This window comes from Urocitellus parryii, chromosome 1 (assembly GCF_045843805.1).
Source record: "Urocitellus parryii isolate mUroPar1 chromosome 1, mUroPar1.hap1, whole genome shotgun sequence".
Taxonomy (NCBI): Eukaryota; Metazoa; Chordata; class Mammalia; order Rodentia; family Sciuridae; genus Urocitellus; species Urocitellus parryii.
This window is the reverse complement of record NC_135531.1, coordinates 190,891,089-190,918,115: the sequence shown is the minus strand read 5'-3', so window position 1 is coordinate 190,918,115 and position 27,027 is coordinate 190,891,089. Positions and strand designations below refer to the sequence as shown.

The 27,027-nt window shown below is 37.4% G+C and overlaps 1 protein-coding gene across 2 annotated transcripts in view; it reads left to right on the top strand.

Annotated features, from left to right (window-relative positions):
* The window catches only part of Plekhb2 (pleckstrin homology domain containing B2), a 41,807-nt gene extending 17,424 nt beyond the window's left edge, over positions 1–24,383 (top strand). The window contains exons 5-8 of one of the 2 annotated variants that reach the window (XM_026388428.2): positions 1,509–1,548; positions 3,134–3,223; positions 17,179–17,284; positions 21,799–24,383. In XM_026388428.2, the coding sequence (XP_026244213.1) occupies positions 1,509–1,548; positions 3,134–3,223; positions 17,179–17,284; positions 21,799–21,935 (373 nt within the window). In that variant the 3' untranslated portion in view covers positions 21,936–24,383. Of the gene's footprint in view, positions 1–1,508; positions 1,549–3,133; positions 3,224–17,175; positions 17,285–21,798 lie in introns of both variants that reach the window. The other variant, XM_026388422.2, reaches the window with a different exon arrangement.
* The last annotated feature ends 2,644 nt before the right edge of the window (positions 24,384–27,027 follow it).

The following is a 27,027-nucleotide window of genomic DNA, read 5'->3' as shown; positions in this document are numbered from 1 at the left end:
ACCAACAAAGATGTTGTGTCTGCCGAGAACTAAAAAAAAAAAAAAAAAAAAAAAAAAAAAGCTAACATATATTAAACACTTACTTTGTACTAGTCATGGAGCTAACTGCTTTTCAGATGTTGTTTAATCCTGTTCGTATTTTATAAAGTGGGTATTGTTTTTCCTGGCATAAAAGGTTGAGGCATAGAGAGATTAAGTAACTTCTGAACTAGTTGTTATATGCTCCTTTAATAAATTAACATAATTTTAATAGCTTCAAACAAATCTACATGTATTATTACATTTCTGGAAGAAAGATGTTTGACACCAAATTCAGACACAAAGTGTCTGCAGGACCTTATTCTGCTGAATGCTTTAGGAGAGAATCTGTATCCTTGCCTTTTCTAGCTTCTAGAGGTCTCCTGCATTCCTTCACTCCTGACCCCTTTCTCACTCCTCAAAGTCAGCAGCAATTGTGTCTGTCTTCTCACTGTCACCTGACTTTGCAGATAGGAAAGGTTACATGCCTCTAAGGACTTTTGATTGGTTTGGTCCTACCTTGATTTTCCAAGATAATCTATCCATCTCAAGGTCTTTAACCTTAATTATAGATGCAGGGTCCCTTTTGCCATGTTTGGAAGTAGACATCTTTGGGGACCATCATTCTGCCTGTCAAGACTTTAGAGTTTGGGCTGGGGATGTGGCTCAAGCGTGCAGCCCGGGTTCGATCCTCAGTACCATATACAAAGATGTTGTGTCCGCCAGAAAAAAGACTTAATCATATTTGTTAGAAAACCAGAACATTTGAAAATAAATGAGCTGAAATTTCAACTCAAGGAAGTGGTAAGATTAGAATAAAGTGAATGGCATTAATAGAGATGAGAGAAGAGGGATGGAGTCAGTACAAAAAGCGAGGGATGAGCACCTGAGATTTCATACTCAAATATCTAATTTTCATGACCATATAAGGGAAGAGTGGTAGATGTGAATATTGTTACAAACTTTATGTAGGACCACTTGGCAGTACCCAGTGAAATAAATGTTTTATCTTTTGACCTAAGCAGTTCTACTCTTTGGAATTTGTCCTGTATGATTGTTTACATAAGGCTAATAAGGATGTTAATAAAAGCATTGTTTTTAATGAGAAAATGTTGCTGACAGTCTACATTTATTCGTTGTGTAGCCTTCCCAAAATGAATAGATCTGTATATAACATGAACTGACAAAACAAGTTGCAGTATAGTTCAAATTTATTAAAAAATGGATCAGATATTAAATTGTAAGCATATTTTAAAGTCTTATACCTACCGTAGATATATTTATAAAAAATAATCTTATCTTTTATATATGTGCATAAGTATATTATATATTCCTAGTGTATGACTTAAATGAATTGATTGGGTCTTGGGGTAATATCTGAAGACCTATTCTTTTTTAAGCCTTTTCAGGAATTCTGATCCTAGCCTGGATTTGAGAATCATTGAAATGTTGCATAACCTCAAATAAAATACCTTTTTTCTTTTCTACAGGGCCTGGAAATTTGCACTGCAAGATTCTAGAACAAACACAGTAAGTTACTAATGGCATTTGCCAATAATTTTTTTTTTTTTTTTAAACATCCTCCATCTTGTGTAACAAATTGGAAAATAGGAGTTTGGGAAAGGAAACTGGGGAAGATAAGGCTTTCTTGCTCATCTAGCCATGAATGAACAGAGCACCTTTTGCTAACAGTGATTGTGCTGGTTTGTGCCAAATGTTTGGGCAGGAGGAACTGTCTTCACATAGACATGCAAGTTCCAGTGTTGTTTTCCAGAAATGTTTGTATATTTTAAACTTTGTAATACCTTGAATTCTGCTCTGGAAAAGGCTCAAAAAAAAAAAAAAAAAAACTACTGCATTTTTTATGCATAGAATCTTAGGTTTGTAAAACCAAAGCATTTTGGGGACTTGTCTGTAGACTTGTTTCTGTTTTCAGGAGGTCACAGAGAGCCCATTTGTAGAGCTTAGTAATGCCACCTTTGTGTCAGGGAGTTAAGGAAACGCTGGCCATTGTTTTCATTCTTTAGTTGTAATTTTATTTTTCTCTTATTTCTTTATGTAAAAAGAAAAGAAAAAGTAGATAAGGCTTACAAAAAAATTTGGGTCTTTCGTTGGCTCTGCTGTCCTCTCCAAGGAGACTTGGGCTTACAAAAGAATGTTTTTAATAAGTGAAAACCTAATAGCTAAATGTCATTGTTTTCTTTCTGCCAGGCTACTTTGCAGCTCAGTCACATTACCCTCCATACCATGAAAATTCTCTTTTTGGGTGACTTTTAATATGAACCATATAGTAAAAATTTGAGGGTGATTCTTTGTATAGAATTTTTGTATCATGTGTGCGTATGCATGTGTGCACACTCTGGGGATTAAAACCAGGGTCTTAGGCATGTTTGGCACCCACTCTTTCAAGTAAGCTGTACCCACTGTCCTGTATGGGTCTTTTTAAAGAAAACATTGTTTTCTTTTCCACTAACGGGTAATTTAAAGAATTTTTGTTGGGGCTGGAGATGTGGCTCAGCGGTAGCGCGCTCGCCTGGCATGCGTGCGGCCCGGGTTCGATCCTCAGCACCACATACCAACAAAGATGTTGTGTCCGCCGAGAACTAAAAAATAAATATTAAAAAAAAAAAAAAAAAAAAAAAAGAATTTTTGTTTTAATGCAAAAACAGACTGAGTGTAAGATGTCTCTGCTGCGGTTTAGACTGTGAACATAAGGATTGTCAAGTGGTGTGGTATCTTTTAAAAGGAGTTGGATAACAATGGTGCCTCTGGGGCCTTTCTGGATAGTGAGGGACCACCTTGTTCCTGAATTGAGGGGACGTCTTAATGGGCCAGTTGTCTCTACTGGATTAGGGGAAGTTTTTCTACTTTCCAGATAGCTGTAACTTTAAAAAAATATATATTTATTTTTTAGTTGTAGTTGGACACACTACCTTTATCTTATTTATTTGTATGTGGTGCTGAGGATTGAACCCAGGGCCTCGCAAGTGCTAGACAAGCACTCTACCGCTGAGCCACAAACCCAGCCCAAGATAGCTGCGACTTTATGTCCTTTAACTTTTTATTTGCTAAGTAAACATCATGCTCTTATCCCCCACTGTCTTTACTCACACAGGCTTATGTTGGCTCACCAGTCCTTTCCGAGGAGACAGTTGTGGCTGCTTCACCCCCTCCATACACAGCCTATGCTGCACCAACTCCTGAGGTAGGGAGCCGAGCTGTGCAGGAGATCATTTATATGCTGGAAATTTGGGATTGAACCCAGAGGGGCTTAACCACTGAGCAACATCCCCACTCCTTTTTATTTTTTGAGACAGGGTCTCACTGAGTTGCTTAGGGCCTTGCTAAATTGCTGAAGCTGGCTTTGAACTTGCAATCCTCCTACCTTAGCCTCCAAAGCCACTGGGATTACAGGTATATACCATTGCACCTGGCTTGGGCATATAATTTTTTGTTGTGTGAAATATGTTTGCTTTTATTCTTAAACTTTAAATTTTAAAATAATTACAGATTCACAAGAAATTGTAAAGATAGTATAGAGTCTTATCTAATTTTCAACCAGATTCTCTAGATGTTATATGTTAAGTAAGATTGCACCAGGAATTTAAAATTTATGTCCAATCCTAAGTAATTTTTACCATATAAGTAGACTTATATGTAACTGCCATCTCAATAAAGACATAAAATTCTTCACAGTATACTCCTGTGGTGATACCCTTTTATAGTCACACCCTCCCCCATTTCCTGATCCCTATCAATACTGGTTTATTTCCCTGTCTAGAATTTTATCATTTCAACAATGTCATATAAGTGGAATCATATAGCATGTAATCTTTTGAGTTTGAGTGACATTAACCTATGGTGGGACATTTTGGTTGTTTGTAGTGTTTGACTTTTACCAGTAAAACTGCCCTGAACACTTATGAACAAGTTGCCATGCAAACAAAAGATTTTATTTCTCTGGGATAAATGCCCAAATGTGCATTTTCTGGGTCATATGTATGGCGAATATATGTTTAGTTAAAAAAATAAAAAATCCTAACAAACTTATTTCTAGTGACTGCCATTTTTACTTTCCTACCAGTAATATCTGAGTGATTCATTTTCTCTGATCCTTACCAGCAATTGAAAATGTCATTATTTTTTATATTAGCTGTTCCTAAGTGTGTAGTGATGTCTCATTGTGGTTTTAATTTGCATTTCCTTAGTTGTTAGTAAACATCATTTACTTATTTGCATTCTGAGTATCCTCTTTTTAAAAAAAAAATATTTAAGTTTTCAGCAAACACAACATCTTTGTTTGTATGTGGTGCTGAGGATCGAACCCGGGCTGCACGCATGCCAGGCGAGCGTGCTACCGCTTGAGCCACATCCCCAGCCCCTCTGAGTGTCCTCTTAAGTGGAATGTTTCTTCCTATCTTTTCTAGTTTTTCTAATGGTTTCATTATTTATTTATTTTTTAGTTATAGGTGGACACAGTATTTTATTTTTATGTGGTGCTGAGGATCGAACCCGGTGCCTCAAGCATGTAGGCGAGTACTCTACCTCTGAGCCACAACCCCAGCCCCATGGTTGTATTATTTTTAAGTTGAGTTTTAAGAGGTTTTATATATGTGTTTTAGATATGAACCCTTTGTTAGATATGTGGTCTATAGTTTATCTTTTTATCCTCTTACTGAGTAAGGCCTTTCACAGAGGTTAATTTTGATGCATTCCAGTTTATCAGTTTTTTCTTTTCTGAGTCATCTTTTGTTGTCATGGCTAACACTTCATTTAGCCCAAGTTTCCCAAGATTCTCTTGTGTTATTCTCTATAAATTTCGTATTTTTAGATTTTACACTTAAGCTTAAGCCTGTGATCCATTTTGTGTTTTTTATAATGTTTTTTTTTTTTTTGGTATTCTTTTATTAGTGCTTTGTAGTTACACATAGTAGTTGGGTTCATCCCAACAAACTCCTACATGCATGGAATTTAATTTCAATTCCTGATCCCTCCTTCTTCCCCTCATCCCCATTCTCTCCCATTCTCCTTCCTCTACTGTACTAGATTTCCTTTCACTCATGTGTTTATATTTGATTGGTTCTTTCTACCTATGTATAAAGGTGAAGTTCCCTGTGGGATATTTATATATGCACTTAACATGCGCTTTTAAGAATTCATTCTGCATTGCCTTCCTTTACCCATCCCTACATTCTGCCTCTCAGTTTCCTTCTTCTGCATTACTGATCTTCCCTTTATCTTTATCTTATCCTCTCTTTCCCTCCCCCTTTTCTTTACTTTACTCTAGCTTCCACATATGAGAGAAAACATTTGACCTTTGAGTTTCTGAGTTTGGCTTATTTCACGATATTCTCCATTTCCATCCAGCAAATGCCGTATTTTCTTTCTTTTCTATGAGTAGAACTCCTTTGTATGTATGTACCACAATTTCTTAATTCATTTATCTATTGACAGATACCTGGATTGATTCCATAATTTAACTATCGTGAATTGTGCTGCTATAAATATCAAGTTGGCTGTATCATTATAGTATGCCAATTTTAAATCTTTGGGGGGAACATACTAAGGAGTGGGACGGCTGGGTTATGTGGTGGTTCCATTCCTAGTTTTTTAAGGTATCTCCATACTGCTTTCCAGAGTGGTTGTACTCATCTGCAGTCCACCAACAATGAACAAGTGTAACCTTTTTTGCTACAATCTTTCCAGCATTTGTTATTGTTCATATTCTTGATATTGCCATTCTGATTCAAATGAGATGAAGTCTTAGTGTAGTTTTAATTTGCACTTCCCTGATTATTAGAGATGCTGAACATTTTTTCATAGATTTATTGGCTGCATGTGTTTCTTCTTTTGAAAAGTTTCTGTTTTAGTTCTTTTGCTCACTTATTGCCTAGGTTATTTGCTTTTGGTGTTAAGTGTTTTGAGTTCTCTGTTCATTCTGGAGATTAATCCCCTATTGGAGGAGCTGCTGGCCAAGGTTTTCTCCCATTTGTAGGCTCTCTTGCCATATTCTTAATCCTTTCCTTTGCTATATAGAAGCTTTTCAGTTTGATGGGGTCCCACTTAGTGACTCTTGGTTTGGGGGTCTTGTGCTTTGGGGGTCTTTTTGAGGAAGTCAGTGCCAGCATCTATAGATGGAGTGTTAAGCCTATGTTTTCTTCTACTAATTGCAAGGTTTCTGGTCTAATTCCCAAGTCTTTGATCCATTTTTTTAAAATTATTTTTTAGTTGTAGTTGGACACAATACCTTTATTTATTTATTTATATGTGGTGCTGAGGATCGAACCCAGGGCCTTGCACATGCTAGGCGAGTGCTCTATCGCTGAGCCACACCCCAGCCCTGAGCCACAACCCCAGCCCATTTTTTTAAATATATATATTTTTAGTTGTAGATGGGTAACTTTTATTTATTTATTTTTATGTGGTTCTGAGGATCAAACCCAGAGCCTCACACTTGCTAGGCAAGCACTCTATCACTGAGCTACAACCCCAGTCCTCTTTGATCCATTTTGATTTGAGTTTTGTGCAGGGTGAGAGATAGGGATCTAATTTAATTTTTCTACACATAGCTATTCAGTTTTCCCAGCACCATTTGTTTAAAAGGCTGTCTTTTCTCCAAAATATATTTTTGGTACTTCTGTCAAATATCAGATGGCTGTAGGAATGTGGATTGTCTCTGTATCTTCTATTCTGTTCCATTGGTCTTTATGTCTATTTTGATGCCAATACTATGCCTTTTTTTTTTTTTTTTTTTAAACTATAGCTCTGTAATTTAATTTCTTGCCAGGTATTGTGATACCTTCTGCTTTGTTTTCTTGCTTGCTTAGTACTGCTTTAGCTATTCTGGGTCTCTTTTTCTTTCTTTTCTTTTTTTTAAATATATATTTTTTAGTTGTAGTTGGACATAATACCTTTATTTTATTTATTTTTGTGTGGTGCTGAGGATTGAACTCATGCCCTTGCACATGCTAGGTGAGTACTCTACCACTAAGCCACCCAGCCCTGGGTCTCTTTTTCTTCTAAATGAACTTAAGAATTGTCTTTTCTAATTCCTTGAAGAATGTCATTGATATTTTGGTGGGGTTTGCATTGAATAGTATATTGCTTTTGGTAGTATGGCCATTTTGACAATAGTAATTTTGCCTATCCAAGAACATGGGTTGTCATTTCATCTTCTAAGGTCTTCTTCAATTTCTTTCTGCAGTGTTCTATAATTTTTCACTATAAAGCTTGTTTGTCTCCTTGCTTAGATTAATTCCCAAAGTTTTTTTTTTTTTTTTCTTTTAAATAGGTTAATTCTGAATGGGATGGATTTCCTAATTTCTTCCTCAGCTGAATTACTGTTGGAGTATAGGAAAGCTATTGATTTTTGCTTATTGATCTCATATCCTGCAACTTTGCTGAACTCATTTATAAGCCCTAGAAGTATTCTGGTGGAGTTTTTTTGGGTCTTCTAGATATATAGGATTATATTGATGGCAAACAGAAATAGTTTGATGACTTCTTTTCCTATTTGTATCCCTTTGATTTCCTTTTCTTGCCTGATCATTCTGGCTAATGTTTCAGTGACTGTAGTGAATAGGAGTGGTAAGAGTAGATAGTCTTATTCCTGATTTTAAAGGAAAGGCCTTTAGTTTTTTGTCATTTAGTATGATGTTGACTTTGGGTTTGTCAGAAATGGCCTTTAACATGTTGAGGTAAGGTCTTTTGATTTCCTAGCTTTTCCAGTGTTTTTAACATGAATGGGTGCTGGACTTGGATAAAAGTCTTTTCTGAATAAAGGTCTGATAAAGGTCTTTTCTGAATCTATTGAGATGATAATGTGATTCTTGTCCTTAATTCTGTTTGAGTGGGGAATTACATTTATTGATTGCATATGTTAAACCAACCTTGAATTCCTGGAATGAAATCCTTGAGATCATAATGTATTACCTTTTTTTTTTTTTTCAAAATCTGGTTTTGATGTTTTGACAATGTTTTATTAAAGATTTTTGCATTAATGTTCATGGGGATATTGGTCTACAGTTTTTTTTTTTTCCCCTTGATGTATTTTGTCTGGTTTTGGTATCATGATTATACCAGCTTCATATAAAGTATTTAGAGTGTTCCCTCCCTCCCTTTCAATATTATGGAATAATTTGAAAAAGACTGGTGTTCTTCTGTAAAGGTCTGATAGAACTCGGTTATAAATCCATCTGGTCCTAGGCTTTTCTTTTTTGGAAAGTTTTTAATTGCTGCTTCAATTTCATTTCTTGATATTGGTCTGTTTAGGTTTTCTCTATCTTCCTGAATCAATTTGGGTAGGTCATATATGCCTAAAACTTTATTAGTGTCTTTCAGATTTTCTAGTTTATTGGAGTATAAATTTTCAAAGTAGGTTCTGATGATCCTCTGTATTCAAAAGGGTCTGTGGTAATAGCTCCTTTTTCATCTTGTTGATTTGGGTTTTCTTTCTTTTGGTTAGTTTAGCTAAGGGTTTGTCAATCTTATTTATCTTTCTAAATAATCAACTCTTTGTTGCATTGATCCTGTGTATTGTTTTCTTATTCTCAATTTCATTGATTTTGGCTCTGATCCTAATTTTCTGTTTTCTACTGGTTTGGGGGTTAGTTTGTTCTTTTTCTAAGGCCTTCAGGTGAAGCATATTTATTTGGAATATTTCTAATTTTTTAATGTAGGCACTCAAGACTATTAATTTTCCTCTTAGAACTGCTTTCATACTGTCCTAGAGGTTTTGATTTGTTGTATCTCTGTTCTTCATTCCTAGGAATTTCTTTTTCTAGTCTCATTGCTTCCTTTTTTTTTAAAAAAAAATTATTATTTTTTTAATATTTATTTTTTAGTTTTCGGCGAACACAACATCTTTGTTTGTATGTGGTGCTGAGAATAGAACCCGGGCTGCACGCATTCCAGGCGAGCGTGCCACCGCTTGAGCCACATCCCCAGCCCCCCTCATTGCTTCCTTGATCTTCTCTTCATTTAAGAGAGTATTGTCCAACTTCCACGTGTTTATGTGGTTTTTATTATTTTTCATGCTATTGATTTCTAGTTTCTTTCCATTATAGTCTATTAGGATACATGGGTCTATATTGATTTTTTTTTTTTTGTCTTTGTTAAGATTTTCTTGGTGGCCTAGAATATAATTTATTTGGGAAAAGTTCTATGCACTGCCAAGAAGAAGATAAAATTCAACTGTTTGGGGATGGACTATTCTGTAGATGTCCATTTGATTTCTAGTGTTATTTAGGTTGGAGATATCTTTATTGATTTTATGTTTTGATGACATGTCTATTGTTGATAAAGGTGTGTTCAAATCACGCAGTAGTATTGTGTTGGGGTCTATCTGGTATTTATAGTCATGGAGTATTTTTTTTTTAAATGTAATGAGATACATTGACATCTGGGGCATAGAGGTTTACTATCATATCTTCTTGGTGGATTGTTCCCTTTCCCAGGACATAGTGGCCTTATTTGTCTCTTCTGATTAATTTTTGCTTGAAATCTGTTTTGTTATTGTCAGATATGAGAATAGCTACTCCTGCTTTTTTTTTGTGTGTGTGGGTCCATATACTTTGATATTTTCTTCCATCCTTTTTATTTTTTATTTTGAGACTGTGTCTTCCTTAGGGCCTGGCTGAGTTGCTGAGGTTAGTCTCAAACTTCTGATCCTCTTACTTAAGCCTCCCCAGTTGCTATGATTATAGATGTGTGCCACCATGCCCAGCTCTGTGCATGTCTTTGCTGATGAGTCTCTTGTAACAGCATATAGTTTGAGTTTGTTTTTTGATCTATTCTGCTAATCTGTGTCTTTTAAGTGGGGAGTTAAGACCATTCGCACCCGTTTTTAGTATGGATATATTTTGTGGTTTTTTGCCATTTTGGGTTTTTTTCCTCTTTTTTTTTTTTTTTGCTATATTTTATCCTGTCTTGATTCTCATTTAATGGATCATTCTTCTGTTGAAATTCTTCTGTTTGTGAGCTTTGGGAATAGTTTTTCATTCCTCTGTGTACAGTGCTGTCTTTGTGCTCATGAATTCTTTTCGTTTATTCTTGTCATGGAAAGTTTTTATTTCCCCCTCACATTTGAAACTGAGTTTTGCTAGGTATAGTAACCTTGGCTGGCTGTTGTTTTCTTTTAGGCCCTCCTTGATTTTAGGGTCTGAGCCAAGAAATCAGAAGTGAGCCTTATTGGTTTGCCTCTAAATATGACTTAATTGTTTCTCACTTGCATATCAATTGAGATGGATTCCTCTACCTTTTTTTCCCTGCATGTCCTTTGTGCATAATTATTTATTTGTTCTGGAACTTCTGTTTTTGATCTATGAGTACGGGGTAGGACCTAGGATTCCTTATTGGGTCCTTCTTGTTGGGTTGAGACTTTTGTCTCTTAAGTTAATTTTTATTAAGGTGTTTGTCTTTCTGGGTTCTCAATTCTGTTCCCTTGAAGTACGTGTTTATATTCCTCTGATACTATACAGTTCTAATTATTGTAACTATATACAGTAATGAGTCTTGATATTGAGTGGACTGACCATCCCCCTTTGTTGTTCTCCTGAAATCATTTTATCTATTCTTGTTCCATTACCTTTCCATATAAAGTAGAATCAGTTTATGTCTATTATAAAATCTTGCAAGGTTTATTTACAAAAGTGCTTTAAATATGCATATCATGTTTGTATAGAGAGAAAATAACATCTTTACTGTGTTGAGTCTCCCCATCCATGAACATAGACTGTCTATTTAGATCCTCTGATTTTTTTTTCACCAGCACTTGTAGTTTTCAGTATAACAATCTTGTTTCCTTAGATTTATAATATTTCTTCTTTTTTGATGGTCACATATGTTTTTGTATTTTTTAGTTTTCCCATGTTTATTGCTAGTATGTAGAATACAGTTTGTTTTTGTATGTTGATATTATAGCATATAAGCTTACTAAACACACATAAGTTCATATAGATTCCTTGGGATTACACTTCATAGACAATTATGTCATCTGCAGATAAGGAGAGTTTTATGTATTGTCTTCTACTCTGTATGCCTTCTATTTCCTTCCTTGCCTTACTGCCTTTTCTAGAATTTCCAAAATGATGTTGAATAATAGTGGTGAGACAGGACATAGTGCCTTATTCCTGATTTTGGGGGGAAAGGTTCAATTTTAAATATGCACTCATTTAGTATCAGTTTTAATTTAGTAATTATTATTGTATTTAGTAAGTATTTAATTCAATATTAAGTTTGCCTTCATAACTATTTAATATATTTTGTATTTAATATATTCATTTAGTATTTAATATATTCATTTAGTATGATGTTACCTGGACAGTTTTTGTGGTTTCATTTCTTTTATTTTTTTTTATATTTTTAGGAGGAACTAGGAAATTGAACCAAGCGGCATTCTGCCTCTGATCTATATCCCCAACCCTTTTTTTTTTTTTTGGTGGTGCTGGGGATTGAACTCCAGGGTTCTGTGCATGCGAGGCAACATTTTACCAACTGAGCTATAATATGCCCAGCCCTATCCCCAACTCTTTTTTTTTTTTTTAACAATATCTTTATTTATTTTTATGTAGTGCTGAGGATTGAACCCAGTGCCTCACACATGAGAGACAGACACTCTACCACTGAGCTACAACCCCAGCTTCCCCAAACCCTTTCTTTTTTTTTTTTTTAATATTTATTTTTTAGTTCTAGGTTGACACAATATCTTTATTTTGTTTTTATGTGGTGCTGAGAATAGAACCCAGTGCCTCATGCATGCTAGGCAAGTGTGCTACCACTTGAGCCACATCCCCAGCCCCCCCCCAACCCTTTCTAATAAACTAAAGTAAATTATTTTGAGACAGTATTTCACTAAGTACTATAAACTGGCCTTGAGCTTGTGATTCTTCTGCTTCAGCCTCCTGAATAACTGGGATTACAGAAGTGTGCATCTGTACCCAGCTGTACATGTATCAGAGTTGAGGAATTTTACTCTTTTATAGTATTCTGAGAGGTTTTATCATGAATAGGAGTTAGATGATGTTAAATACTTTCCTACATCAATTGATATGATATTTTTTTAGCCTACTCATTTGATGGATTACATTTATTTTCAAATACTAAACCAGCTTTCATTTTCTAGAATACATCCTAGTAGGTCATAGTGTTTATTTATTTTTGCAGAATTCTCTTTGCTAATTTTTAATTTTTTTAAAATATTTTTATTAGTTATTGATGGACCTTTATTTATTTACTTGCTTATATGTGGTGCTGAGACTCAAACCCAGTGCTTCACTCATGCTAGACATGTGTTCTACCACTGAGCCACAATCCCAGCCTTGCTAATGTTTTTTTTTGAGGATTGTTGTATCTGCATTAATGATGGATATTGATATATACTTTTTGTTTTTCTTTATCTTATTTGAATAATATTGGCATTTAAAAAAATATTTATTTTTATTTTTTAGGTGTAGTTGGACACAATGCCTTTATTTTATTTACTTTTTTTTTTTTTTAATGTGGTTCTGAGGATCGAATCCAGGGCCTCGCTCATGATAGGCGAACGCTCTACTGAGCTACAACCCCAGCCCATGGATAATATTGGCTTTAATAGAACAAATCATAAAGAGGTCCCTGTCCTTCTGTTTTCTGAAGAAATTGTGTAGAATTGGTTTTGAATTTGTGAAACTATTTGGATCTGGAGATTTTGGGGAGAAATTTTAAGTTACAGATTCGGTTTTATTAATGGTTATATTAAATTCTTTGTTTCGTACAGATTAGGTTGTAGTAGTTTGTACATTTTGAGGAATTGGTCATTTTAATACAAGTTGTATAATGTGTGTTGAGTTCTTCGTAGTATTTTCTTACCCTTGTGATATCCACAGGGTTTATAGTGACATATTTTTTATTTAATTCACTTCTTGCGGATTTTTTCTTTTCTTTTTCTTTCTTTCTCTCCTCCTTTTTTGTGCTATTGGGGTATGGAACTCCAGGCCTTGTGTGTGCTAGGCAGGTGTTCTACCACTGAACCATAACCCCAGCTCTGTTTCTTTTTCTTTTTTTTTTAAGAAAGAGAGAGAGAATTTTTTAATATTTATTTTCCAGTTCTCGGCAGACATAACATCTTTTGTTTTGTATGTGGTGCTGAGGATCGAACCCGGGTCGCACGCATGCCAGGCGAGCGCGCTACCACTTGAGCCACATCCCCAGCTCCCAGCTCTGTTTCATTCACTCCTGATACTAGTTATTTATGTTTTCTTCCTTGATAGTTGCTTAGAGGTTTATCAGATTAACTAATCTCTTCAGGAGTTAACTTTTTTTATTAATTTTTCTGTTCCTCAGTTTCATTGATTCTGCTCTTTTGTTTCCTTCCTTTTGTCTTCTCTCTGGAATCATCTTTAGTTTTCAACAGTTTGACTTTGGGGCTGGGGTTGTAGCTTAGTGGTAGAGTACTTACCTTCCTCACATGTGGAAGGCACTGGGTTTGATCCTCAGTACCACACAAACCTAGCTTGTTCACCTTCTTGAATGCAAAGGTTGATTCTTTGGGCTAAATCTGGGAAATTTGAAGCTATTACTCCTTGAATATTTTTTCAGCCCCATCCTTTCTCTTCCTCTTTTGGGATGCTGATGACACGAATGATAGACCTGATGATAAGTCACACATGTTTTGGAGACTCTGTTTATTATTAGTTTTTAACTTCAATCTGTTTTCTCTCTCTGTGTTCTAATTGGGTAATGTCAATTCTTTGGGTTCATATTTGCTGATTGTTTCTCCATTCTGTTATTGAGCCCATTCATTGAATTAGTTATATTTGTTTATGATATTTTTTAGTTCTACTTTTCCATGTACATATATGAATATACCACAGTGAATCTCATCATTCATGTACATAAATAAGAAATTAATTTTAAAAAATGACTACGGATAAATGGCAGAAAGACCAATATAGTAGAGGGAAAGGAGCAGAGGGTGGAAGGAGGCAGGGGAAGGAGAGGTATTGGGGACTAAATTAGAACAAGATATATTCCATGCTTTTATAATTATGTCAAAATGAATTCTACTATCATGTGTAATTAAAAAGAACCAATAAAAATAAATTTTTTAGTTCTAAAATTTTCATTTGGTTAATTTTTAAATATTTTTATATATATAATTTTGGACACATCCTTATATATCCCTTATTGATTTTCTGATTTGCGGGAGAGTGTCTATTTTTTTTTATTTATTTCAAGTGTGTTCATAATTGCCCATTGAAATATCTTTTTTTTTTTAAAGAGAGAGTGAGAGAGGAGAGAGAGAGAGAGAGAGAGAGAATTTTTAATATTTATTTTTTAGTTCTCGGCGGACACAACATCTTTGTTGGTATGTGGTGCTGAGGATCGAACCCGGGCTGCATGCATGCCAGGCGAGCGCGCTACCGCTGAGCCACATCCCCAGCCCGCATTGAAATATCTTTATGGTTGCTGTTCTAAATCCTTTCCAGCCTAGCCTACTCAAGTCCTTTATTTCATTTCCCAGCACCACATACAAAGAAAAAGTGCTTTTGAGATAATGCTAACTTTCCCCCCCACCCACTGCTCAAGATTGAACCTAGGGCCTCCTGCATGCCAGGCTACCACTAAGCTACACTCCAGTCCTAATTCAGATATCTTTTGTCATCTTGGTGTTGGCATCTTTTGTGGCCTTTTCTCATTCTTTTTTTTTTTTTTTAATTTTTTTTTAATTTTTTAGTCATACATGACAGCAGAATGTATTTTGACATATAATACATACATGGATGTACATACATCAATCATAATGTTTATTCTATTCTGCTGCCCTTCCTATGCCCCCTATTCCTCCCCCTTTTCTCATTCTTGAGATCTTGATGAACCTTGGTATGAACGAGTGGTTTTCTTTTCTTTTTTAAGTACTGAAGATTTAACCCAGGGACGCTTTATCACTGAGCCATATCCCTAGCCTTTTTTCTTTTAAGACAGGTTCTCACTAAGTTGCAGAGGGCCTCACTAAGTTGCTGAGGCTGGTATTGAACTTGCAATCCTCCTGCCTCAGCCTCTCCAGCTGCTGGGGTTACAGGTATGCACCACCACACCTGGCAAACAAGTGTTTTTTTATAACACCTGTACATTTTAAGTATTGTAAGACCCTGAATCCTATTTAAATCTTGTGTTTTTGTGATCTTCCTGTCATGTGGGGTGAAGTCCAGGCTGTCCACTAGTCCTCGGTTGATACCTAGGATACTGGGATTTGTGTCAATGCAGGAGAATTAGAGTTGGGGGTCCTCTCTGAGCACCTTGTCTGGGAAGGGGATGGGCTCCCCCACTGCTGCATAGCCTCTGCTGATGTCATAACCACTGGATTGAGTTCTCTTCCCACTAGGACCAGGCTGACCTCATCTGAGTAGGACAGGAAGGTTTGCCTTGTTTGTATGGGCAGGGGTGGGAGTTCTGGTTCCCTATTTGGTGTTCACTGACACGGTGGGAATGTCTTATCATCTGGTAGGGATAAAATGTCCAGCTCCCCGCTCTACCTTCTCTGTTAGTACTCCAAGAGCTCAGGGAGTGCTTTTACAACCTGTGAAGTGTGGGGGTTTAGAGTTTCTACACTTGACCTTTGCTAGTGGGAATAGGGTTGGGGTTTCAGATTTTTCTATGGTGTTTGCCTAGAGTAGAGATGCAATCATTTAAAAAATGTTCTCTCTTGCTAGGTTGCCTCTTTCCTTCTTAGGTTCTTTGGGTAGAGAGAGCAGGGTTTTATTCAGGTCTTTTTTGTCTATGTTTATTGACACTTCCAGGTTGCTGGCTACTCTATTATCCAGATAGGATATCTGAGGCAAGAAGGAAACCCAGAGGACTTGCCTCATATCCTCCTTTAGATCCTGAGTGTCCTAGCCAGTCTGCCACCTTCTTTCCGTCATTCAGAATCTACTTGCATATAATGTGCAGGGATTTTAAGTGTACTTAGCAGGAAGAATGAGCCAGGAACATCTTCCTCCAGAAGTGGAAGTTCTTTCTCCTGCCTTTGTAAGATAACAGATTTAGATCTATACACAGCTCCTTCTTCTCCCTTTATCAGAGCACTGGTCACATTGGACAGTAATTGTCTGTAAACTTGTCAGCTTGCCTCTCACCTGTGAGCTCATAAGGAAGGCTGGCCTTTTGTCTCTGTATTGGCACATTCACTGTTCATTGGCTCAGTCATCAGAAGTGGGTCCCAGTGCTTGTTTCTTCTGGTAGTGCCCTTTCATAGGTATGTCTGGAAAACCACAGTCACTGGTTCTGGTCCCAGGCTTCAGTCTTCTCTATCCTCCAAACTGAAAGGAATTGGGCTGGGAAAGGTTCTGCATCTAGATTGGCCTCACCTGAGGAATACAGGGTTTTTTTTGTTTTGTTTTGTTTTGGTACTGGGTATTGAACTCAGGAGCACTTGGTCCCTGAGCCACATCCCCAGCCCTGTTTTGAATTTTATTTAGAGGCGGGGTTTCACTGAGTTGCTTAGCACCTCGCTTTTCCTGAGGCTGGCTTTGAACTCGCGATCCTCCTGTCTCAGCCTCCTCCTGAGCCGCTGGGATTACAGGCATGTGCCACTGTGCCCGGCGGAATACAGATTTTCAAGTAAATCTCACTGCTTGGTCCAACCTGGTCATTTTACAGATGAACAAAAAACAAGATTCAGAGAGATTAGGTGACTTACTAAAGATCAAGTTAATGGTACAGCTGAATTAAAATCAAAATCTCTTGCAAGTCCAGTTCTCTCTCTCTCTCTTTTTTTTTTTTTTTTTTTAGAAGAGAGAGACAGAGATGGGGGGGGGGAGAATTTTTAATATTTATTTTTTAGTTTTCGGCGGACACAACATTTTTGTTTGTATGTGGTGCTGAGGATCGAACCTGGGCCGCATGCACGCCAGGCGAGTGCGCTACCGCTTGAGCCACATCCCCAGCCCCCAGTTCTCTTTTTTGTTGTATTTTTTCTACCATTTTCATTTATAGCCTGAAAATATTTTTAATTTTTATTTTTTAGTAATCTTAAGCAAAAACAAGGTATAACAATACTATCACATGTTTTCTTTCTTTTTTGACTGACTTAAATTTTATTGAGTATAGCCTGGAGACTCAATTTTAATACATTACCAGGGGTTTCAAGAGTGTATTTTTAATAGCTCTATTTCTTTTTAGCAGGTATATGGCTATGGTCCGTACGGTGGTGCATACCCAGCAGGAACTCAGGTTGTCTATGCTGCCAATGGCCAGGCGTATGCTGTGCCCTACCAGTACCCATATGCAGGTAACTCTCATTAGTCTCCCATGCCTTCTTACTTTCATTTAGTGGGTATGTGCATGAGAATTTTTATTTCCCAGTTTAAGGTTAAGTGAACTACATTTTCTGCTGGAGACCACAAATCACTCTGTTACTATAATTTGTGTGTGTGTGTGTATGTGTGTTTGTTTTAATTTTTTTCTTATAGTTTTTGATGGACCTTTATTTTATTCATTTATATATATGCTGTGCTGAGAATTGAACCCAGTGCCTCACACGTGCAAGGTAAATGCTTGACCACTAAGCCAGAACCCCAGCCCTTTTTGTGTGTTTTAAAAATAAGCCTTTTGTATTTTTGCACTGCTTTACAAAGCTAGAGAAGTCTTGATTTGTAGAACTACACAATTGTATACAAACTAATTCTCAAGAGAATTTGTACTTATTGGGATTCACTGTATCAAAAAGCAATCAAGGACTGGATTTGTAGCTCAGTGGTAGATCACTTGCCTGGCAAGTGTGAGGCACTGGGTTCAATTCTCAAGACTGCATATAAATAAATAAAATAAAGGTCCATTGGCAACTAAAAAAAGAAAAAGTAACAAGGGGGCCCATTTTAAAAGATGGAAGGTGACCTGTGACCTATTTTTTTTTTTTTTTCCTGCTGATAACATCCTTGGACATTTGACACTATTGAAGTAATGTTAGATTTCACAGTGAAGTAGAGGCCTGGAAGGGACTTCTGCTTACTCTGCTTTGAATATACTTCTTTCTATTCTTTGTTTTACATGAAACAAATTGCAAATATTAAATAATGGGCCTTTGCTGGTATCATCAAATTCTGGGTCTCCCTGGCAGGGGAATCTGTAGAGTTGGAGATATGAGGGGATGCTGGGCACTTTGTGAGGCTGCATGGGGCTACTTTGAGGGATTGGAGGGCAAAGCCCTTAACCAAGGAATAAATGAGCAAGGCCATCATGAGGTTAATCTGGGTAGTTTGTAGTGTGCAAATCACATTGACACACAGGAGCACGCAGTGATTGGTAGATGAATCAGCCTAGAGCTCCAGAGAGATGGGGATAGTGAGTGTCTACAGAAGAGGAGCTGACCATGAGCCATGAGCAAAACTAGTACATCATCTTAACACAGAAGCAGTGGAAGGGGAGCTGCCACCACAAAGCTGTGAACATTTGATACTGTTGTCCAGGGAAGCCAAGTAGGCCAGGCCACTCTTGGATGTGTGTCCTTGACTTCTGTTCTATTTAGTTTGTAGTAATAATTATTGTACTAGGGATTAAACCTGGGGCACTTTATCACTGAACCACATCCTTTTTAAAAATATTTTATTTAGGGCTGGGGTGGTGGCTCAGTGGTAAAGTGCTTGCCTAGCACACATGGGGCACTGGGTTCGATCCTCAGCACCACATAAAAAAAAGAAAATAAAGTTTAAAAAAAAAAAATTTTATTTAGGGCTGGGGATGTGGCTCAAGCGGTAGCGCGCTCGCCTGGTATGCGTGCGGCCCGGGTTCGATCCTCAGCACCACATACAGACAAAGATGTTGTGTCCACCAAATACTAAAAAAAAAAAAAAAAAAAATCAAAATTCTCTCCCTTTCTCTCACTCTTTAAAAAAAAAAAAAATTTATTTAGAGACAGGGTCTTGCTGAGTTGCTTAGGGCCTTGCTAAGTTGCTGAGGCTGGCTTTGAACTTATAATCCTCCTGCCTCAGCCTCCCAAGCCACTGGGGTTACAGGCATGTGCAGCTGTGCCCAGCAGAGAAAGGGTTTTTAAAGTAGAAATACAGAAAGTTCATTTGACTCCTCTTTACTTGAAAACTGATACAGATTCACCCAACAAGTGTGGACTTTGGAAGATTTGCCTTGATTGACTGTTTTTTTTAATGTCAAGTTACAAACTAGTAAAATAGTAATTATGACATTAAATGTCCATCATCTTGTGATCCTGGCACACTTATTTTTATTTGAATTACTTTCCCCATATAAATATGTCATCCTTGTAATTATACATTGCCTTTTGTATTTGTCTGAATTTTAAATTTTATATATTGCCCAGAGTGCTGCATAATACTCTTATATATTTTTAGTGCTTGTATGACATACTTGATAATAGATTATTACTTAAACCTTAAAAAAAAGTTTTGACTTTTTCTTTTCCTTTTTAAATTTTGCTGTGGAAACAATGCTTTGAATGTCTTTGAACATTTTTATTTTTATTCCAATAAGTCTTAAAATACATTTCTGTATTTTAAGTTAATATGTCAAGGGGCATAGACTTTTGTTTCTTTCATTAACATTAAAAAACATGAGCTGGGTGTGGTAGGAGTTGCCTGTAATCCCAGAGTCTTGGGATCTGAGGTGAGAGGATGACAAGTTAGAGGCCAGCCTCAGCAATTTAGCAAGACCCTTGATAACTTAGTGAGACCCTTTCTCAAAATAAAAAGGTCTGGGGATGTAACTCATGTATAAAGCACCCCCTGGGTTCAACCCTCAATTCCCCTTCCCCCAAGAACTTGGATTATTTTGAGGGAAATTTCAGGCATGTTACTGTAGTCCTGTAAAGACTGACTATTGTTATCTCTAAAATTTTGAAATAATATCTGCCTCTTCTCCATTGGCATTTTGGCCATTTAATAAATACTTATTTATATTAGGTAATTACAAATAAGTACCGTTTGTAACTTTCCAACAGCTGACTTTGGTAAGGCTGTGGCTTACTGTAGGAGCAGAGATAGGCAGGAGGTATGAGAATGGCCTCCTGTTCCTGCAGTGAGGGGAACTGTCAGTGTGACCCATGGGGGGAACACAGTTCAGATTTTCAATGGGATCTTTTTGTAAGATCAGCTTACAAGTTCTGTGTATTACATTCTGCTAGCTGGAATTGTGTAACCGTTTTAAAATTTATTAACCGGTTTTGAATTTAAATTTTGCATTAAAAAATCACTTTTTTTGTTTTTGTTTTTGTTTTGTTTGTTTGTTTGTAGTGCTAGGGATTTAACCAAGGACCTCACACTTTGCTAGGCAAGCACTCTTCCATTGAGCTACATCCCAGCTCCCCTTCCCAATTATTTGAATTTTATTTTGAGTCTAAGATGCCCAGACTGACCCTCAACTTGGTGATCCTCCTGCCTCCGCCTCCCAAATAGGAATTACAGTAGTGTGCCTCATGCCTGGCAAGATCATTCTTTTATAATGTTGTTACTTGTGCTTGATCAGTCCTTAGATTTAAGATGGTCTCATTCTCTGTGGCTTTGATTTATCTCTCCGACCATCCTCAAGAATGTTTTTTAGGCTTTAGTGGTTATGGGTGTTTTCTGTGATCAGATTGCCTGGGTTCACATGTCCTTACTGCCCTTAACCTCTGTGTACCTCAGTTTGCCCATGTGTAAACTGGGGATGATAGTGTACCGACAGGATCACTGTGAGGGCTTAGGGTGTCGGTGCTTGTAATGCTGTAAATGTTTAAGCTGGTTCAGAGCTTGGAAATGCCAACCTTTGTTTGCTTTTTCTTCTGTTTTTCATCTACATGTTGATATTACTAATGTATTGGTTTCTAGATCTTCTGGGTTGAACTGTTAAAGGAGGAGAGGATCAGGGAGGAAAGTTAACCCTATTAATATGTAAGCAAGCTGGACATGGTGGCACACACCTGTAATCTTAGCGGCTCAGGAGGCTGAGGCAGGAGATCACGAGTTCAAAGCTAGCCTCAGCAACAGTGAGGCACTAAAGAAACTCAGTAAGACTCTATCTCTTAGTAAGATTCAAAATAGGGCTGGGGATGTGGCTCAGTGGTCGAGAGCCTCCGAATTCAATCCCTGGCACCCCCTGCCCTCCCAAAATATGTGAGCAATATGAAAGCAATTTAGTTACGAGGCAATGATACAGCTGTGAAGCATAGAGGGTTGCACTTGTAAATTTTAATCATACAAATTAAATAGTAAATTTGTTAAAGGTTTGCTTTTTAAAGAAATTTTTACCTTTAATATTTAATTTTCCTCTTATAATTTAATCACATACAGATATGATTAAAAATGAAGAGCAAGTTATATTAGCAGATTTAAGTTTTAATTAAAAACTGTTTTCATGAATACTAAGACGCTTCACTGTTAAAAGGGCTTTTTCCCTTTGGGCCCTTCACAGGAGTTCTTGGCTCTCCCATTGTCTGCAGGGTGTGTATCTCCATACCTGCCCCATTTGTCTTTCATCCTAATAACATGGAAATTAAAAGTAGGAATCTGCAGCTTTATCACAGCTCTGCTCTTTGCAGGATTAGAACTTGGCCCTGGTTGACTTTTCTCTCAGTGGTATCTGAAGGGTGGAGGTGTCCTCCTTGGCAGGCCATATGCTGGGCCTGAGATAGAGGAAGGCTGGGGTGAATTGTACTCATCTGCCCCCACCTCTCCAGATGAAGGTGGGAAGCCAGCTGACAGGGAAATCAGCTGATCGATTGGAGAGGGGAGAGTGCTCACATTCAGGTATGCCATCTCAAGCCACTCCTCAAAGATCTGTTTTTTCCTTCTCTTTTAGGACTTTATGGACAACAGCCTGCCAACCAAGTCATCATTCGTGAACGGTATCATGACAATGACAGTGACCTGGCACTGGGCATGTTGGCTGGAGCTGCCACAGGCATGGCCTTAGGGTCTCTGTTTTGGGTTTTCTAGAATCTTCAAGATCTTAATGTGCATAGCTGCTGATAATCCTGTGTGCAATAATATGATTTGCAGGGCATTTCTGTTTGTGGCAAATGTTTTTAATAATAGTTTTAATAGTTCTTTTGGAAGTAGTGACCTAATAATTGTAACTAATCTGCATAAGAACCACAGAGAAAGGTTTGAACTGTGTTGGTTAAACACACTGGGGGCTCTGGCTCATACTCGGACTTTCCTTATGGAACTCTTGGAATAATTATTTGAATATACCTGTCATGAAAGGCATTTTCTTTACACAGGTGTAGTGCTGAAGGGATAATTTATTTTCATGTTGTACAATAATATAGTGATGAATGAGTGAGTGGTTGTGGCAAGGAAAACTGCAGCTTCTTTTGGTTTAACCTCAAACTTTGAAACCTCAGACCAGACTGGCTGCATGTTACCTTAGGAGTTGTAGACTGGTAAGCTGCCAGGTGGCTTCCAAAGGCAGTGGTGTGAGAGCCCCCACAAGCTACACTCTGGGCTGTGGGCCCCCAGCAAGACTGACTGCTCAGGATGACAGGGACACTGTCCCTTTAAAAATGATGCTTCAGAAATCTGCCTAATGCTAGAGCTGCTTATACTCCTGTTATTCCTGTGTGTTTTTCATTGTAATACTTTGAAAACATCCTACATTATAAATTAATTTGAGCCTCAGTATTTTAAGGCTTTATCTTTAAAACTTGAAGAAGGCAGAACAGTAACAATTATATGGAGCTAAATTATTCAGAGATACATTTTAAGTGTCTGCTTTAGGTATATTTATTGCCCGCTAAGCCAACTTACAACCTATTTTTCTATTTGTTGAGAAAATAATATTAAAAGAATGATAAGGAAAATGGAAGGAGAGCCATAGTTAAGAGTTTTTGCTTCAGGCCTTCTAGGATCACATGCTCTGAAGGCCTGTCCTTTGGAGGAGTAGGGTACCATGGCTGTTCACCTAGTGCTGAGATGGACTGTGGCTGGGGGAAACTTGAGTTGTAGAGAAATGGGGCCTAGGGACCAAGGGACCTGCTCAAGATAGCAGTCACCCTGGCCAGGACCTTAACCTTCATTTTGTTCCTGATCTACTCATGGTACAGAAGCTTAAAACATTTAATTTTGAGCCCCCAAATATATGAAGCTCCAGAAAATCCACAGTCCTCTCTTTTTGTCTAATGCTTATATTTTCCACATTATGAAATATGTATTTAAAATATTTATATTTCTGTTACTCCATGTCTTAAACACTGCTAATTATTCCAATTTTCTGTCCTGCATGCTTTAAGTATATTTTCATTAAGGTGGGTCAGCACAGTGAAGTCCCTGCTCCATACTTCGTGTGGTCCTGTTTTTTCAAAATACACTCCAGGAAGCACGAATTCTGTTGTGATTGTGCTGGTTACATCCATGGGTCTCTTGTTTCACTACTCAGCTGGTTCCAACTCTTGATCTATTCAGATCTTTGAATAGATCTCCATGTAAAACCAGATGCCAAGTGGACTTAGTAGTGCCAACAGTCTGTTTTTCTACCTATTCCTAGAGGAATTGTTGACATGGGAGTGTCTGTTTCAAGCTGAAAGGAAGTGTACTTGTCTCTATGTGTAGATGTGATGTATGACAAGATGGTATTAATGGCTTAAAGTGTTGTTCTAACATGGAATGTTGACTATATCCTGTGTCATAAGAATGGCTTCTGTTTGGATTGTAATCATTATTAAAGCTGTATGCTGTACTTATACAGTATTAAAATCAGTTTTTAATATTGCATTAGGGTGTTAATTTTGAACTTGGTGTAATTGGATAACAGGAATTTCTGAGACTAGAGAATTTCTGCCACTGAAATGCTCTTGAAGCAAAACATGTTGTGTGATCCTTGGCTGCCTTGGCTAAAGAGGGTTAGGTGTGGACCAAAGTTTGGCATGTGACTCTCCTCCCCAATCCCTGCCTCCAGGGAGGCCAGTTTCCTTAGTCAGCCATAATTGAACCTAGTAATTTCCTGTCACTAGTGACTTGATTCTGATATGAAATGCGTACTGGGTGTAAAGGTGGGTTCAGATCTTTTATTTTCTTGGCTCCAGCTCTTGTAGATGCTACACTTTAGAGAGCTTCAGTTTCCCAACCATATCCTTTATGTATACAGCATATGTATAGTGCTAACACTAAGAAATGGATGAGTACTTTTATTTGTTTATATTTGATTTTTTTAGATGGGGTCTCACTGTGTTGCCCAGATTGACCTTGAACTTATAATCCTTCTGCCTTAGCCTCTCTTACTTCATATGTACTTTTAAATAATGATCTATACTTGGAAGAAGTTGGCTGTTGATATTGTACATTGCTGATCTGATTGTTCTGTTAGTTGTGTTCTTTTAATTCCTTGAGTTAACTTTGGGCCTTAGATAGGAAAGAGAAAGGAACACCTGTGGTTAGTGTCTCAGGTCATCATTCATGAAAAAGGCCAGACTTTGACTATGTAGGCTGTTAATGACCCAGGGTAGCCATCTGGATTTTAAGAAGAACCTGCAGTTGAGACAAAATGATCCAAATTTATTTTCTACATTAGTTTTTGATCGTGTATAATGTAATCTTTCTTTTCTTTTCCTTTGTATGTAACCAGAAGGCACAGAATGCACTTTCATTTTTCTCCCTGATTTAATCTTTTTTGTGATTGCTTCCATGTCTCTAGTGTTCTGTTTTGTCTATAGAGCCTATTTTCCCCTGTATATGCAAATTGTATGTTTATAAGTGAAAGTGTTAAAATATTAAATGATCATTAACATTAAAGCATGTTTCATTGTGATTTCTTTTGTAGAGACACACCATCAGCTTTTTCTGTTGTCGTGGACAATAGGAATGACATTTACAGGATCTACTAATTACTAGGGAATATTCTGTCACATCAGAAAAAAATAACTCACTGAGTTCTTAGAATAACTCATAAGGGAGTTTGTTATATTATAACTCCAAGTTACTCAGTGAGACTGAGGCTCAGAAGTTAAATAATTTACCTAGGAACACACAAGTAGTAAGTGCAGCCTATATTTATATTTGATGTTAAAATGTCCTTTTTCTCTGTGCTGTGCGTGTATGAGAATATGATTTGCACAAGAACATATGGGTGACTTGTATGATTACACTTTTAGTAGAGCTATTGGAAAACTGTTCTCTTCAATTAATTCAACCTTGGCAATATGTTCTCAATAACTTCTCCAGTGTTATGGGGTACATCATAGCTTTTGTTGTTCCTGTTTTTAAAAATTATTTTAAATTTCCTTTAGTTCCCGATTTACCTCCATTTCCTCTGAGTAGCTTTTTTGCTTGTCTCACTTGTTGTGTTCTGAGATTTGGTGGTGATTTCCATGCCAGAACCTCTGGTTTTCTTAATTTTTGTTTTGGAGAAGATTCCTCTTATAATTTGCCTGGAAACCATTATTTCTGGGTGTGGGGCAGAGGAGGGAGTCCATACACAAGCTTCCCAGCCTGACTTTGCCCATCTTTTGTTGAGCTGACCCTCCTGCTGCCTCTGGCTCTTAGGATTGGTTGAAAGATTTTAAAATTTGAATGTATTATATTGAATAAGTTTTATAAAACTCAAAAATATTTTTTAGAAAAGGTGCATTTTTGGTAAAAGGTCTTCCATCTGCCCAGTTCCACTAATAACCGGTCTCTTTTATTCTTTACAAGTTTCTTTATGTGTGTACAAACTCTAGTGCAAAGATAGATCTTCATTTCTCTTCTTTTTCCATACAGAGGTCATATGCTGTGAACAACAAATCATACACAAACCTTGGTCTCAGGACCCTTTATACCTGTTAAAGTTTTGAGGACCCCAAAGAGGATTTTTTTTTTTTTTTGGTGGGGAGGGGGCTGATTACCAGGAATTGAACCCAGGGGCACTTAACTATTGAGCCACATCCTTAGCTCTTAGCCCATTCTATTTTTTTGTTTGTTTGTTTATTTTGAGACAGGGTCTTATTAAGTTGCTTAGGAACTCATTAAGTTGCTGAGGCTGGCCTGAAATTTACGATCCTCCTGCCTCAGCCTCTCAAGTCACTGGGATTAAAGGCATGTGCTACCACACCCGGATAGCTTTTTAAAAGTGATTTATACCTGTTTTGCTAATCAACTCCTATGATCACATCTGAAACTTTTGAGAGGCATTACAGCTTTGGCAGCCGTCTTTCTGCTGGTGCAGATTTATAGACCTACATTATTTTAGTGATTAAACAAACAGGCTCTTACAAGCCAGGATTATAGTTCACCAAACTATCATAAAGACTTCAACTCTGGGGGCTGGGGCTGGGGTTGTAGCTCAGAGGTAGAGTGCTCGCCTAGCATGTTCGAGGCCCTGGGTTCAATCCTTAGCACCACATAAAAATAAATAAATAAAGGTATTGTGTCCAACTGCAACTAAAAAAATATTTAAAAAAAATAAAGACTGCAACTTCATTTTTGATGTTAACTGCTTTCAAGCTTGACCATTTCCCTTTCCCCTGTGCTCTACATCTGCGCAAGCCCATGGCAGCCTGGGGGGCCTCCTCCTCTGAGCCCAGTGTAAAGTTCAAATCACCCAAACCCTAGCCTGCTTGCAGGAACCTTCACCCCAGCCTCAGACCCCAAGAACAATAAAAGCCAAGCCAGTTCAACCATTTCTGGATCCACTTGCGAGCCTATTCTGTCTCGCTGCAAAGTCTTTGTATATGAGTAATAAACCTTTCAATACCCTTAAAAGAATGTAAGTTATACATATCAATATTTTTCATATTAGAAAATAAAATTGAGAAATTTTAAAACTTAATTGTCTAGTGACATTTTGTTGTGGGGCAGGTCACTCAGAAAACACACCAAGTCTCAGTTTTGTCCAAATTGAAGAGCCTTTATTTAGCCAGACAGCCGGCGACAGCTCCCCATGGGACCTATAACTGTCACTGCAAGGAACAGCCCAAGCCTGAGCATTTTAGGATATTTAAAGGTAACAAACCACATCTGGGTTGATTTAGCTGCAAGCAAGCAGGTGCAGAAGCTGAGATGGGCAGTCAGTGAGACAATGCAATGGGTACATTGGTATTTCCCGTGGGTCTTT